We start from the raw sequence: 15,243 nt of genomic DNA, 5'->3' as shown, positions 1-15,243 counted from the left end.
GTTCAGCCACTCTCTGTGTTTTGATTGGAGCATTTAGTCCTTTTACATTTATAGTAATTATTGATAGGTACGTACTTATTGACATTTTGTTAATTGTTTTTGCATTGTTTCGTAATTCTTTTTTGTTCCTATTCTTTTTCTCTTTTTCCTTATGATTTGATGACTATCTGTAGTGTTATGTTTGGATTCCTTTCTCTTTTATGTGTATGTATCTATTATAGATTTTTGGTTTGTGGTTACCATGAAATTTATATATAACAATCTCTGTGTGTCTCTCTGTCTCTGTCTTTCTCTGTATCTCTGTTGCTCTCATATATATACGATTATTTTAGGTTGCTGATCTCTTATGTTCAAGGGCATTTTAACAACCCTGCATTTTTACTCCATCCCCCATGTTTACTGTTTTTGCAATCATATTTTACATCTCTTTGTTTTGTGTATCCCTTAACTACTTGTTGTGAATGTAGATGATTTTGCTTCTTTGTCTTTTAAACTTTCTACTAGTTTTATACGTGGTTGATTTACTACTTTTATTGTATATTTGCCTTTATCAATAAGAGTTTTCCTTTTGTAATTTTTGTATTTCTAGTTGTGGCCTTTTCTTTTTTGCTTAGAGAAGTCCCTTTAACATTTCTTGTAAAGCTAGTTTGGCAGTGCTGAACTGTTTTAGCTTTTGCTTATCTGTAAAACTTTTGATACCTCCATCAAATCTGAATGAAAACCTGCTAAGCAAAGTGGTTTTGGTTTTAGGTTTTTCCCTTCATCACTTTAAATATATTGTGCCACTCCCTTCTGGCCTACAGAGTTTCTGCTGAAAAGTCAGCTGATCGCCTAATGGGAGTTCCTTGTAGCTTTTCCCTTGCTGCTTTTAATATTTTCTCTTTATCTTTGATTTTTGCCATTTTAATTACAATATGTCTTATTGTGGTCTTTGGGTTGATCCTGTTTGGGACTCCCTATATTTCCTGGACCTGGATGTCTGTTTCCTTTCCCAGATTAGGGGAGCTTTCAGCTATTGTGTCTTAAATATGTTCTCTGCCCCTTTCTCTTTTCTCCTCCTGGAACCCCTATAATATGAATGTTAGAACACTTCATGTTGTCCCAGAGGTCTCTTAAACTGTCCTCATTTCTTTATCTCCTTTTCTCTGTTCAGCCAGAGTGATTTTCATAAGTCTTTTTTCCAGTTCACTGACCCATTCCTCTGTATCTTCTAGTCTACTGTTGATTCCTTCTAATGTATTTTTCATTTCACTTATTGTGTTCTTTATGTCTGTTTGGTTCTTCTTTATATTGTCTAACTCTTTGTTAAACTTCTCTCACTCTGTTCATCCTGTCTTCTCCCAAGTTCTTTAAACATCTTTACAATCATTACTTTGTTCTTTTTATATGGTAGATTGATTATCTCCTCTTCACTTAGTTCTTCATCTAGTGTTTTATCTTGTTCTTTCATTTGGAGTATACTTCTCTGTTGCCTCATTTTGCCTCATTTGCCGTTTTTTTTTTTTTTTTTAATTTTTTTTTTTTAAGGCATTGTTTACTTTGTTTATTTATTTATTTTTGCCTGTGTTGGGTCTTCGCCTCTCTGCGAGGGCTTTCTCTAGTTGTGGCAAGCGGGGGCCACTCCTCATCGCGGTGCGCGGGCCTCTCACCATCGCGGCCCCTCCCGTTGCGGGGCACAGGCTCCAGACGCGCAGGCTCAGCAATTGTGGCCCACGGGCCCAGCCGCTCCGTGGCATGCGGGATCCTCCCAGACCAGGGCTCGAACCCGTGTCCCCTGCATTGGCAGGCAGACTCTCAACCACTGCGCCACCAGGGAAGCCCTCATTTGCCGTTTTTATTTCTATGTATTTGGTAAGTTGGAGAAGTGGCCTTTTGTAGGGGAGGTCCTGTGCGTCCCAGCAGTGCCCTCCCCTCTGGTCACCAGAGATATATGCTCTAGGGGTGCCCCTTACGTGGGCTGTATGGGTCCTTCTGTTGTGTTGGGCTGACTACTGTGGGTGGTCTGGTAGGCGTGACCCCCCCAGTCCAGTTGGCTTCCAGGCCATGCCTTGTATGGAAACTGCTGGCTGCTGACGGGCAGGGCTCAGTCACAAGGTGGCTGGCAGCTGAGCCTGGGAGGGTCCTGGCTCTAGTGCTGGCCTGCTTGTGGGTGGGGATGTGTTCGGGGTGGGTCGGTTGTGGGGTTGGAGGTCCTGGATCTACTGCTGACCTGCCAGTGGGTGTGGCTGGCTCTTAACACCCCAGAAGAACTGGCTAACTTCAGGTTCTGGGGTGTCTTAAAGCTGGTTTTGGCCTGCTGGTGAGTGGGGCTGGATGCTGGGCTGGCTGGCTGAGGGGTTCAGGGTATCTTGGAGCTGATGTCAGCCTGCTGGTGGGTGGGGCCAGGGACCAAGGTGTCCCAGAGCTAGAGCTGGTCCTCTGGTGGTCAGAGCCAGGCCCGGAGGTCTCTAGCTACAGGGCCATGGGGGTCCCAGGGCTGATGTTGGCCCATTGGTGGGCAGGGCTTGTGGGCAGGGCTTGTGGGCAGGGCTGGTTCCTGACACATCAGGCTGTGGAGTCCAGAGTGTCCCTGAACTTGTGTTGGTCCCCTGATGGGTTTGGCCAGATCCCTGGGTGGCTGGCTTGAGGGGCCCAAGGTGCCAGTCTGCTGGTGAGTGGGCTGGGTCCCGATATGGTGGGCTTTAGGACTGCGGCGGTCCTGGGGCTGGTGGGTGAGGCCAGATTGGGGCTAGTGCTGGCCCACTGGTGGGTGGTACCAGGTCCTGGGGTCTCTGGCCGCAGAGCCCAGGGGTGCTGGAGCTGGTGTGGGCTAGCTGGTGTGCAGGACTGAAGCCCAGAGGGTCCCAAGGCTAGTGCCAGCTCACTGGTGGGCAGAACCAGGTCTTGGAGGCTCTGGCTGCAGAGCCCTGGGTGTCCTGGGGCTTGTGCTATGGCACTGGTGTGTGGGGCTGGGTCCTGGGACCCTTGTGGGGTAGGGCTAGGTCCTGGGGCAGGTGTAGTCTCAGGAGGTCTTAAGGCAGCCAGCCTGCTGGTGGATGGGACCGTGTCCCTGTTCAGCTGGTTGCTTCGCTTGGCCTGAGGCGTCCCAGTACTGATGCCAGCAGGTTGGTGGGGAGGGCCAGGTCCTGGCACTAATAAGCTAGAGGGAGGCTTCCATAATGGCGCTCGCCAGTTCTAGTGTTCTCGTGATAGAAGGAGCTCCCAAGATTGGCTGCCGCCAGCATCTCTGCCCCCAGCGTGAGCTCCAGTCACCTCCTGCCTCTCCGGGAGGCTCTCCAAGATGAGCAGGTGGGCCTGGCCCAGGCTCCTTTCAAATTACTGCTTCTGCCGTGGGGTCCTGGAGTGCGTGAGGTTTTGTGTGCATCCTTTAAGAGTGGAGTCTGTGTTTCCCACAGCCCTCTGGCTCTCCTGGAGGTAAGCCTTGGTGGCCTTCAAAGCCAAACATTCTGGGGGCTTGTCTTCCCAGGGCAGGACCCCCAGGCTGGGGAGCCTGATGTGGGGCTTGGACCCCTCACTCCTCATGGAGAGCCTCTGCAGTTGTCATTTTCCTCCTGTTTGTGGGTTGCCTACCTGGGGCGGGGGGATGGTGGATTGGACTATATGGGGTCTCGGCCCCTCCTGCCTATGTCATTGTGGTTCCTTCTTTTTATCTTTAGTTGCTGATGATCTTTTCTGCTAGATTCTGGTCTTTCTCATCAGTAGTTGCTCTGTGAATTGTTGTAATTTTGGTGTGCTCCTGGGAGGAGGTGAACTCAGGGTCTTCCTACCCTGTCATCTTGGCCATGTCCTCTGACAGTCTAACTCTCAATAAACGAAAAGCCAATTGGGTATAATCGGATATAATAGCTCCCCCTCCTTTATCACTGATTTTGGTAATGAGAATATCTTTATATATCATATAATAATTTTGATCAGTTGTGTAAAATATATGGTTATGTGTGAATATCACGTAGAGGCATATGTACTGAATTCTTTCTTGCCATTTTTAGGCTCTGCATTAACGTTATATTTCACCATCAGTGTTCCTTATGTTTCCATCTTTATTTGAAGATTGGTTGTGGGTGAAGAATAAACAATATTTAAGAACGAAAATGAAAACAATGTAAAATGGCTAAAACCACTAGGTGATGAATGGCTGGGGGACTAGGTGTGAGCATGTGCCTCTAATCACCATGTGATGTGTTCTTGGAAGCTCTCACGCTGCTCATTAATAAACAGAAAATGTCTAAATAATTATTTTATGTGTTGCTTTTTTACAAATGGAAATTGGAACAGATGCCATCACTGCCTTTTTTTTTGATGTGAATGAGCTTCTGGATGTCATAGGGTTTTGTAAACCCGTGAGAGGAGAATTCCACTTTAGTTGATCCTTAGGGTCCCTTTCAGTATTTTATTAAAATCCTAGAAAATAAATCATAATACTTTGTAAACTGGGAGGCTCAAGTCTGCATTGTCGTCTACTGTGTTACCCAAGAGTCACACATCAGGGGTAAAGTGTAGGCTTGAAATCAGGCCGCTCTGAGTTGGAGTCTGGATTCTTCTCTCGTTAGCTGTGCGACTTTACACAAGTTTCTCAGTTTCTCTGAGCTGTGCTCAGCTTACGCAAAGAAGAAGGACAGGCCCAGTAACCACCTAATAGGCTTATTGTCAGGACTTAGCATCCATTAAACAAATGCTTATTAAGCTACTGCTATGTGCCAGGCACACTCTAGGGACTAAGGGAACAATGGTGAGCAGGACAGAAAAAGTCTGCCCTCATGAAGCTTACATTCTAGCAGTGGAGATGGATAAAAACACAAATTTAGAAAAAATGTTAACGTTAAGGGTTACGAATAAAAATGAAGCAAGAGGAGAGGTTAGGCGCCCTTTGGGATGGGGTGAACCCAGGAGGCCTTTCTGAGGAGGCGACGCTGGAGCAGAAACTGAGGAAGTGAGGACATGAATGTGAAAGTGTGAGGACGGGGTTCCAGGCAGAGGGCACAGCCGCAGCAAAGGCCCTGAGGTGCAAGCAGCTGGGGTGTGTTTGAGCGACGGTAAGGATCCGTGAGCTGGAACCAAGCCACAGAGGGGGAGAGCAGGAGAAACCGAAGCAGGATTTGTTTCAAGGCGGTCAGAGGTCTGGTGCCAGAACAAATAGGACCTTGTAGGTCATGAAAACAATTTTGGGTTTCATTGTACATGTGATATAAAGTCCTAAAACCATCTCAAGAAGAGGAATGCACAAATCCGACAGATTTCTATAAGGATTCTTCTGGCTTCTGTGTAGCAAAGAGATTTCAGGGGCACGGGTGGAAGTGACCCGGGCGAGGGATGACAGCGGTTGGTCCAGGGTGTGAGTGATGGAGAGGGGGAGGCGTGGTTGGATTTGGTGCATTTTTGAAAGTAGCGTCTGTAGGATTGGATGTGGATTGTGATAAACAGATTCAACAACGATTACTTCCGTGTCTTTGTCCGGAGCACCTGGATTGGGGTTCTGCAGACTTAAATTCGGAAGATGGGGTAGGGCAATTTAAGTGTGTCAGGGGTGGCAGAGAAACCCAGAGTCCACCTTGGCATCGTTGACCTCGAGACTCCTATTAGCCATCCATTGGGAAATGCCAAGTAGGCTGGTGGAATCGTGAGATTGGAAACCAGCAACGTGGAAAAACACAAATACTTTGCTTTTCCCTGGTTCCATCCCATGAACTGGGGATAAATCTCATAACTGGGAAATGAGCTTTTCTTAACTGTTTTAGGGTCATTGGGAATCTACAGCCATTGCTGTTAACTCTTATCTTACAAGATGTTGTTCTTTGCTTTGCGATGTGGTGTGGTAGTTAAGAGCGGGGGCTTTTGGACTTTAACAGATGAGAGTTTTTGGATTGTCTGCAACCTAATGGCTATTCCATCTTTACGTTTGCATTTGCTCATTTATTAGATGGGGCTATAATGCCTGTTTCTAGGACTGCCATGTAGGCTTGTGAATTTCGTGCCTTGCCCATGGGTCTGGCTGAGGGGGCTTGTGGAGCCTGAGGGGGCTGAGGGGGCTTGTGGAGCCTGAAATCCCGACCACGCTCTGCTCCCCAAGCCTCATACCTCTATGTAGGGCCGTGCATTCCCGGAGGAAGGAACCTTTTCATTCATCCAAGGACTCCATTTGCTTGCCAAGTCCTGTATCCTTTCACAGGATTCTTGCGAGGATCATTAGAGATAATGCGCGCAAAGCGTTAGGCAGAGCCCCTGGGACGAAGCTATTTCATTTTATTTTGGGATGGGGAGGCATGGCTGCCACCCGCTGAAGGAAATACACGAAGCAGTAGAAAGACTCGAGTCAGAACATGCCTTTAGTGTTTCTCCTGGACTCTGAAGACGATCCTGCTGAGCCTTTGGTTTCTGGAAGCTTGATTTCTTCCTGCCTCGTTTCTCTTGCTTTTAACTTACTTTCTCAGCTTTGACTTCTCGTCTGCCTGGCTTTTCCACCTGCCACTTGCACCTCCCTTCTCTGGTTGCCCCTGGACCGGATGCTCCGCACATCTGGCCCCCGGCCCTCTTGGGTCTTTGGTCCTGTTTGCCCCTCTGAACACATCTGCTACGTGCAGGGCCTGGGATGGACCACGTCAGCCCTGCCGATTCTGGCTCCTGGTCCTGGTCCTGCATCCCATCAGCCTGGCCCCGCAGATCCTCTTGCCTCGTAGCCTGTTCTTTATTTGGAAGCCTTTTAAACGAGGGGACTTGGCAGGGGAGAGGGAGGCACTTGACAGAAGTCTCACAGGAGAGTGTTAAAGACTTAGGGTGCTCTGATTCCCAGGAGTACTTTTTTCCCTCTGGAACTTCGGAGCAGCTCCCATCCCATTCGCTGGCGTCTGTGTTGTCTCCTAATGTTAGGACTCGAGCTAAGCCTGATTTTCATAGCCCTGCCAGCCTGAGCCCAGCCCCTTTTCACTGTACTTTCTGAATTTGCCCCATATTAGCAAAATTTTCTTTCCAGAAGGGGGCCTTCTCTTGGCCTCCCTGGGATGGCTAAGAACTCAGAGTCTCCTGGCCTCTGATGGTTGATCAGAGGAGCCAGCGGCTGTGTCTGCTGGCTTGTGCCCCGCAGACGCAGCCCGGTTCCTGCTGTCAGCTCTGTCAGAGGGGTGACAATCCAGCTGTTCTTCCCAACCACACACAGGGCTGGGTTCGGGCCCTGGATTGTCAGGCCGATGATGAGAAGGCAGACTTTGGGAGGCAGGTTGAGGGAGAGTCCTGGGGAACCTGCCATCCTGTGACTGCGGCGTGGGGATCCTTTCTCACAGGCACGTCTGTACTCACTGCACAGAAGGACCATGTGCTGCAGCTCCTGGGATGGTGGGTCCTGGGGAAAGAAACTGATCAACACCATTCTTTAGCAAATATATCTGCCCCCCAGAGTGTGGAAATCCCGTTGATATAGATTCTCTTCTTGGGTTTCTTTTCCAGCAGCCTTTCTGCCACCCCCTCTCACCGCCCCGGGGCAGGTAAGGGGGAGGCACATACTCTCTAGGAATGGGGTGGGAGTGGGGCTGGAGGGGATAAGACACGGGGGAAGTCCCATCATCCAGGAAGGGAAAATACGCTTTTCCAATGAGGGGAGGTTGTTATAAGGGGAGAAGAACAAGTGCACAGAAGGGTAGGAGTCAAGAGGTCATTATTCTGGCCCCTCCCCATCTTGGGGTCAAGCACTCCGGATTAGGAGCGGGAGTAGAGGCGAGAGGGATGGAGACACTTAGATACTCGGGGTGAATCCTAGCGCTCAGCGTTTCCACCTCATCTTAGGGTGTAGCCTTAGGAAACAGGTCCTATAGAGAAGCCCAGAGCCCAGCCTCACGCCAGCGCAGCCTGGGGCTGCCCGGGGCAGCTGACTGGGAACAGCCGAGGGAGGCGTCTAGGTACATGGGCCTGAAATAGCGCCCCCTACAGCCCACAGCCCGCAAATAGGGCCTGGAGGGTCCAGAGGTTCTCATGGCCCGGCAGACCTGAGGAGGTGCAGGGGCTGGGACCAGGAAGAGGCAGCTCGAGCCGTAGGTGTCTGCTGGATGCCCCCGTAGGACCCTGCTGGCCTGGGGGCCCACCCAGCCCGGCTCAGCTCTGAGCAGCAGAGACCAGCACGGGGCTCCGAGGTCGAGCCCAGGACATTCCGGGGGATAGCCTTCCCCGGAAGCTGCCTCCCTGCCCCCGTGGTAAGGATGCACACACGTCCTCCTCGCCTAGATGCTGCCTTATAAAGGGGCTGGTGGGGGAGACTCATTGTGCTGGAAGAGACCGTTCTCATGGGAGCTTGGACCTTGAATTGAGTGAATATTTAAGCCAGAGACTTTTAAAAAACCTGAAAAGACCCAGTCACCTTGAACCGTTTTGCACGTCTGAATCCAGCCTTAATCCTAACACTAATTTTTTTTTTTTTTTTTTAAGGAACAAACCATCTTTTTTTTTTTTTTAATTAATTAATTTATTTTTGGCTGTGTTGGGTCTTCGTTTCTGTGCGAGGGCTTTCTCTAGTTGCTGCAAGTGGGGGCCACTCTTCATCGCGGTGCGCGGGCCCCTCACTATCGTGGCCTCTCTTGTTGCGGAGCACAGGCTCCAGACGCGCAGGCTCAGTAGTTGTGGCACATGGGCTTAGTTGCTCCACGGCATGTGGGATCTTCCCAGACCAGGGCTCGAACCCATGTCCCCTGCATTGGCAGGCGGATTCTCAACCACTGCGCCACCAGGGAAGCCCTTCCTCACTCACTTTTATGGTGACTGCCTTTCCTTCCCATGCTCTGCCAAACACGAAACTGCCGTGTGTCCCATCTTGCCTTGGAGGAGCTTGTCATTTTTAAAAAAATTCAGCTCACCTGGTTACCTTGCAACGTCCACTCCCTGATGGGCTCACGAAAAGTTTTGATTTAATAGATTTTTGTTGTTAGGGTGGAAGCTACATTTCCTGGCAGTGTCTTCATCCTAAATGGAAGCAGCGTTCTGGTGGTGGATACATAGATTTTATTTGTTCCCCTTATTCTCTAGTCCTTCCATCAACGGGTGGGCTGGGTTCCCATTCCCCTCCTGTGGTTTGTGTCAGAGGCTCGTGAGAAATAGAATATACGTCTCCTCTGTGGGTTGTATTTTTCTCATCAGGCATCCATAATCAATATTCATCTAAGGGAAAAGGAAAACCCCTTTTTAGAGGCTTTATGTGGTCATTTACTAACTTTATGAAGTGGGGAACAAAAAGGTATGAGTTAGTACCTTTTCTTTTTAAAAGAAATCATGTTTTATTATAAAAGTAATTCATGAACAAAATAGAGAGTTAAAAAATGCAGAAGGGCTTCCCTGGTGGCGCAGTGGTTGGGAATCTGCCTGTCAATGCAGGGGACACGGGTTCAGGCCCTGGTCTGGGAAGATCCCACATGCCGCGGAGCAACTGGGCCCGTGAGCCACAACTACTGAGCCTGCGCGTCTGGAGCCTGTGCTCCGCAACAAGAGAGGCCGCGATAGTGAGAGGCCCGCGCACCGCGATGAAGAGTGGCCCCCGCTTGCTGCAACTAGAGAAAGCCCTTGCACAGAAACGAAGACCCAACATAGCAATCAATCAATCAATCAATCAGTCTTTAAAAAAAAAAATGCAGAAAGATAAAAAAAAATAAAGAAATAAAAACCACCCAAAATCCCATCAGCCAAAGAAACCATGACTCATATTTTATCGAATTTCTCCCGGTCATTTTTCTATGAGTGTATCTATGTTGGTTTGTATATATCAGTATACATGCCCCCAAATTTGTGTGTTTTGTTTAAATAAGCTAGTTTCAGAAAGGTGTGTTTTTCTGTGGGTTGAGTACTATGGCACTCATGAAATGCCGATATGTTATTCATGTTTGTCTGGTAAAGATGCCACAATGTATGGCATTTTTTTCAGTTTACTGTTAGGGCTGGATTCCTTCTTGCAGCTACTTTACACGAACAGCCAGGACAGGTGTGTATATGTGATTCTAATGGAATGTGATTCATTTCAGAAAAGACCAGTTGTTGATTCCTTGTGCTGAGGTCCCCTCTTCCCTATGTAACTTTTGTCCCTTTCCATTTTTTTCAACCCATCCTCAGGTTTAGAGCAAACAGAAAGAAGGAAACTCTATGATCGTCTCAGTATGTTTTATTTTCTTCCTTTTCCAGAAAGTATTTTGGAGAAAAAATTGGACTGTACTTTGCCTGGCTGGGATTATATACGTCCTTCCTCATCCCGTCATCCGTCATCGGGGTCGTCGTGTTTCTTTATGGATGTGCAACGATCGAGGAAGATATTCCCAGGTGAGTTGGTTTTAACGGAAAAGGCTCAGTTCCCACGTGTCAGTCGTTTGGAGTTTCACCCCAGTTGCAAGTACATTGTACATTTCAGACGCCTCCTTCCAAAGCCTCACCCTCTGTCCTTCTCCTTCCCGCTTTCCTTACCACACAGCAGGTCACTTGTCACTTCCCTCTTGAGAGGTCTGGGAGCAACAGATTCTGGGAACAGCTCAGAGCCATGCTGGGTGTGGCCACTTCCTTTCCTGGTCAAGCTCTTCTCCAGGACCAGGGTCTGATTGGGCAGGGTCTGACAACTGATGAAAAAGAAATCATGCCTGAGAAAAGCTTTTTTTTTTTTTTTTTTAAACATCTTTATTGAAGTATAATTGCCTTACAATGGTGTGTTAGCTTCTGCTTTATAACAAAGTGAATCAGTTATACATATACAATATGTTCCCATTTCTCTTCCCTCTTGCATCTCCCTCCCTCCCACCCTCCCCATCCCACCCCTCTAGGTGGTCACAAAGCACCGAGCTGATCTCCCTGTGCTATGCGGCTGCTTCCCACTAGTTATCTATTTTACATTTGGTAGTGTATATATGTCCATGACACTCTCTTACCCTGTCACATCTCACCCCACCCCCTCCCCATATCCTTAAGTCCATTCTCTAGTAGGTCTGTGTCTTTATTCCCGTCTTGCCACTAGGTTCTTCATGGCCTTTTTTTTTTTTTTTTCCCTTAGATTCTGTATATATGTGTTAGCATACTGTATTTGTTTTTCTCTTTCTGACTTACTTCACTCTGTATGACAGACTCTAACTCCATCCACCTCATTACAGATACCTCCATTTCATTTCTTTTTATGGCTGAGTAATATTCCATTGTATATATGTGCCACATCTTCTTTATCCATTCATCTGTCGATGGACATTTAGGTTGCTTCCATGTCCTGGCTATTGTAAATAGAGCTGCAATGAACATTTTGGTACATGACTCTTTTTGACCTATGGTTTTCTCAGGGTATATGCCCAGTAGTGGGATTGCTGGGTCGTATGGTAGTTCTATTTGTAGTTTTTTAAGGAACCTCCATACTGTTCTCCATAGTGGCTGTATCAATTTACATTCCCACCAACAGTGCAAGAGTGTTCCCTTTCCTCCACACCCTCTCCAGCATTTATTGTTTCTAGATTTTTTGATGATGGCCATTCTGACCGGTGTGAGATGATATCTCATTGTAGTTTTGATTTGCATTTCTCTAATGATTAATGATGTTGAGCATTCTTTCATGTGTCTGTAGGCCATCTGTATATCTTCTTTGGAGAAATGTCTATTTAGGTCTTCTGCCCATTTTTGGATTGGGTTGTTGGTTTTTTTGTTATTGAGCTGCATGAGCTGCTTGTAAATCTTGGAGATTAATCCTTTGTCAGTTGCTTCATTTGCAAATATTTTCTCCCATTCTGAGGGTTGTCTTTTGGTCTTGTTTATGGTTTCCTTTGCTGTGCAAAAGCTTTTAAGTTTCATTAGGTCCCATTTGTTTATTCGTGTTCTTATTTCCATTTCTCTGGGAGCTGGGTCAAAAAGAATCTTGCTGTGATGTATATCATAGAGTGTTCTGCCTATGTTTTCCTCTAAGAGTTTGATAGTGTCTGCCCTTACACTTAGGTCTTTAATCCATTTTGAGTTTATTTTTGTGCATGGTGTCAGGGAGTGTTCTAATTTCATACTTTTACATGTACCTGTCCAATTTTCCCAGCACCACTTATTGAAGAGGCTGTCTTTTCTCCACTGTATATGCTTGCCTCCTTTATCAAAGATAAGGTGACCATATGTGTGTGGGTTTATCTCTGGGCTTTCTATCCTGTTCCATTGATCTATATTTCTGTTTTTGTGCCAGTACCAAACTGTCTTGATTACTGAAGCTTTGTAATATAGTCTGAAGTCAGGGAGCCTGATTCCCCCAGCTCCATTTTTCGTTCTCAAGATTGCTTTGGCTATTCGGGGTCTTTTGTGTTTCCATACAAATTGTGAAATTTTTTGTTCTAGTTCTGTGAAAAATGCCATTGGTAGTTTGATAGGGATTGCATTGAATCTGTAGATTGCTTTGGGTAGTAGAGTCATTTTCACAATGTTGATTCTTCCAATCCAGGAACATGGTATATCTCTCCATCTAGTTGTATCATCTTTAATTTCTTTCATCAGTGTCTTATAATTTTCTGCATACAGGTCTTTTGTCTCCTTAGGTAGGTTTATTCCTAGATATTTTATTCTTTTCGTTGCAATGGTAAATGGGAGTGTTTTCTTAATTTCACTTTCAGATTTTTCGTCATTAGTGTATAGAAATGCAAGAGATTTCTGTGCATTTATTTTGTATCCTGCTACTTTACCAAATTCATTGATTAGCTCTAGGAGTTTTCTGGTAGCATCTTTAGGTTTCTCTATGTATAGTATCATGTCATCTGCAAATAGTGACAGCTTTACTTCTTCTTTTCCGATTTGGATTCCTTTTATTTCTTTGTCTTCTCTGATTGCTGTGGCTGAAACTTCCAAAACTATGTTGAATAATAGTGGTGAGAGTGGGCAACCTTGTCTTGTTCCTGATCTTAGTGGAAATGGTTTCAGTTTTTCACCATTGAGGACAATGTTGGCTGTGGGTTTGTCATATATGGCCTTTATTATGTTGAGGAAAGTTCCCTCTATGCCTACTTTCTGCAGGGCTTTTATCATAAATGGGTGTTGAATTTTGTCGAAAGCTTTCTCTGCATCTATTGAGATGATCATATGGTTTTTCTCCTTCAATTTGTTAATATGGTGTATCACATTGATTGATTTGCGTATATTGAAGAATCCTTGCATTCCTGGGATAAACCCCACTTGATCATGGTGTATGATCCTTTTAATGTGCTGTTGGATTCTGTTTGCGAGTATTTTGTTGAGGATTTTTGCATCTATGTTCATCAGTGATATTGGCCTGTAGTTTTCTTTCTTTGTGACATCTTTGTCTGGTTTTGGTATCAGGGTGATGGTGGCCTCGTAGAATGAGTTTGGGAGTGTTCCTCCCTCTGCAATATTTTGGAAGAGTTTGAGAAGGATAGGTGTTAGCTCGTCTCTAAATGTTTGATAGAATTCACCTGTGAAGCCATCTGGTCCTGGGCTTTTGTTTGTTGGAAGGTTTTTAATCACAGTTTCAATTTCAGTGCTTGTGATTGGTCTGTTCATATTTTCTATTTCTTCCTGGTTCAGTCTCGGCAGTTTGTGCATTTCTAAGAATCTGTCCATTTCTTCCAGGTTGTCTATTTTATTGGCATAGAGTTGCTTGTAGTAATCTCTCATGATCTTTTGTATTTCTTCAGTGTCAGTGGTTACTTCTCCTTTTTCATTTCTAATTCTATTGATCTGAGTCTTCTCCCTTTTTCTCTTGATGAGTCTGGCTAATGGTTTATCAATTTTGTTTATCTTCTCAAAGAACCAGCTTTTAGTTTCATTGATTTTTGCTATTGTTTCCTTCATTTCTTTTTCATTTATTTCTGACCTGATCTTTATAATTTCTTTCCTTCTGCTGGCTTTGGGGTTTTTTTGTTCTTCTTTCTCTAATTGCTTCAGGTGCAAGGTTAGGTTGTTTATTCGAGATGTTTCCTGTTTCTTGAGGTAGGCTTGTATTGCTATAAACTTCCCTCTTAGCACTGCTTTTGCTGCATCCCATAGGTTTTGGGTCGTCGTGTCTCCATTGTCATTTGTTTCTAGGTATTTTTTGATTTCCCCTTTGATTTCTTCAGTGACCACTTCGTTATTACGTAGTGTATTGTGTAGCCTCCATGTGTTTGTATTTTTTACAGATCTTTTCCTGTAATTGATATCTAGTCTCATAGCGTTGTGGTCGGAAAAGATACTTGATACGATTTCAATTTTCTTAAATTTACCAAGGCTTGATTTGTGACCCAAGATATGATCTATCCTGGAGAATGTTCCATGAGCACTTGAGAAAAATGTGTATTCTGTTGTTTTTGGGTGGAATGTCCTATAAATATCAATTAAGTCCATATTGTTTAATGTATCATTTAAAGCTTGTGTTTCCTTATTTATTTTCATTTTGGATGATCTGTCCATTGGTGAAAGTGGGGTGTTAAAGTCCCCTACTATGATTGTGTTGCTGTCAATTTCCCCTTTTATGGCTGTTAGTATTTGCCTTATGTATTGAGGTGCTCCTATGTTGGGTGCATAAATATTTACAATTGTTATACCTTCCTCTTGGATCGATCCCTTGATCATTATATAGTGTCCTTCTTTGTCTCTTGTAATAGTCTTTATTTTAAAGTCTATTTTGTCTGATATGAGAATTGCTACTCCAGCTTTCTTTTGATTTCCATTTGCATGGAATATCTTTTTCCATCCCCTGACTTTCAGTCTGTATGTGTCTCTAGGTCTGAAGTGGGTCTCTTGTAGACAGCATATATATGGGTCTTGTTTTTGTATCCATTCTGCCAGCCTGTGTCTTTTGGTGGGAGCATTTAATCCATTTACATTCAAGGTAATTATCGATATGTATGTTCCTATTCCCATTTTCTTAAATGTTTTGGGTTTGTTATTGTAGGTGTTTTCCTTCTCTTGTGTTTCTTGCCTAGAGAAGTTCCTTTAGCATTTGTTGTAAAGCTGGTTTGGTGATGCTGAACTCTCTCAGCTTTTGCTTGTCTGTAAAGGTTTTAATTTCTCCATCGAATCTGAATGAGATCCTTGCTGGGTAGAGTAATCTTGGTTGTAGGTTTTTCTCCTTCATCACTTTAAGTATATCCTGCCACTCCCTTCTGGCTTGCAGAGTTTCTGCTGAAAGATCAGATGTTAACCTTATGGGGATTCCCTTGTGTGTTATTTGTTGTTTTTCCCTTGCTGCCTTTAATATGTTTTCCTTATATTTAATTTTTGACAGTTTGATTAATATGTGTCTTGGCGTGTTTCTCCTTGGGTTTATCCTGTATGGGACTCTCTGTGCTT

At 45.2% G+C, this 15,243-nt stretch overlaps 1 protein-coding gene across 2 annotated transcripts in view; it reads left to right on the top strand.

Moving 5' to 3' along the window:
* ANO2 (anoctamin 2) overlaps positions 1-15,243 on the top strand; it is a 361,403-nt gene that overhangs the window by 151,352 nt on the left and 194,808 nt on the right. For both annotated transcript variants that reach the window (XM_059935146.1, XM_059935145.1), the window contains one exon: positions 10,147-10,281. In XM_059935146.1, the coding sequence (XP_059791129.1) occupies positions 10,147-10,281 (135 nt within the window). The remainder of the gene's footprint in view (positions 1-10,146; positions 10,282-15,243) is intronic.

Source organism: Balaenoptera ricei, chromosome 10 (assembly GCF_028023285.1).
Source record: "Balaenoptera ricei isolate mBalRic1 chromosome 10, mBalRic1.hap2, whole genome shotgun sequence".
Lineage (NCBI taxonomy): Eukaryota > Metazoa > Chordata > Mammalia > Artiodactyla > Balaenopteridae > Balaenoptera > Balaenoptera ricei.
The sequence above is the reverse complement of the archived record's forward strand: the minus strand, read 5'-3'. Positions and strand labels throughout refer to the sequence as shown.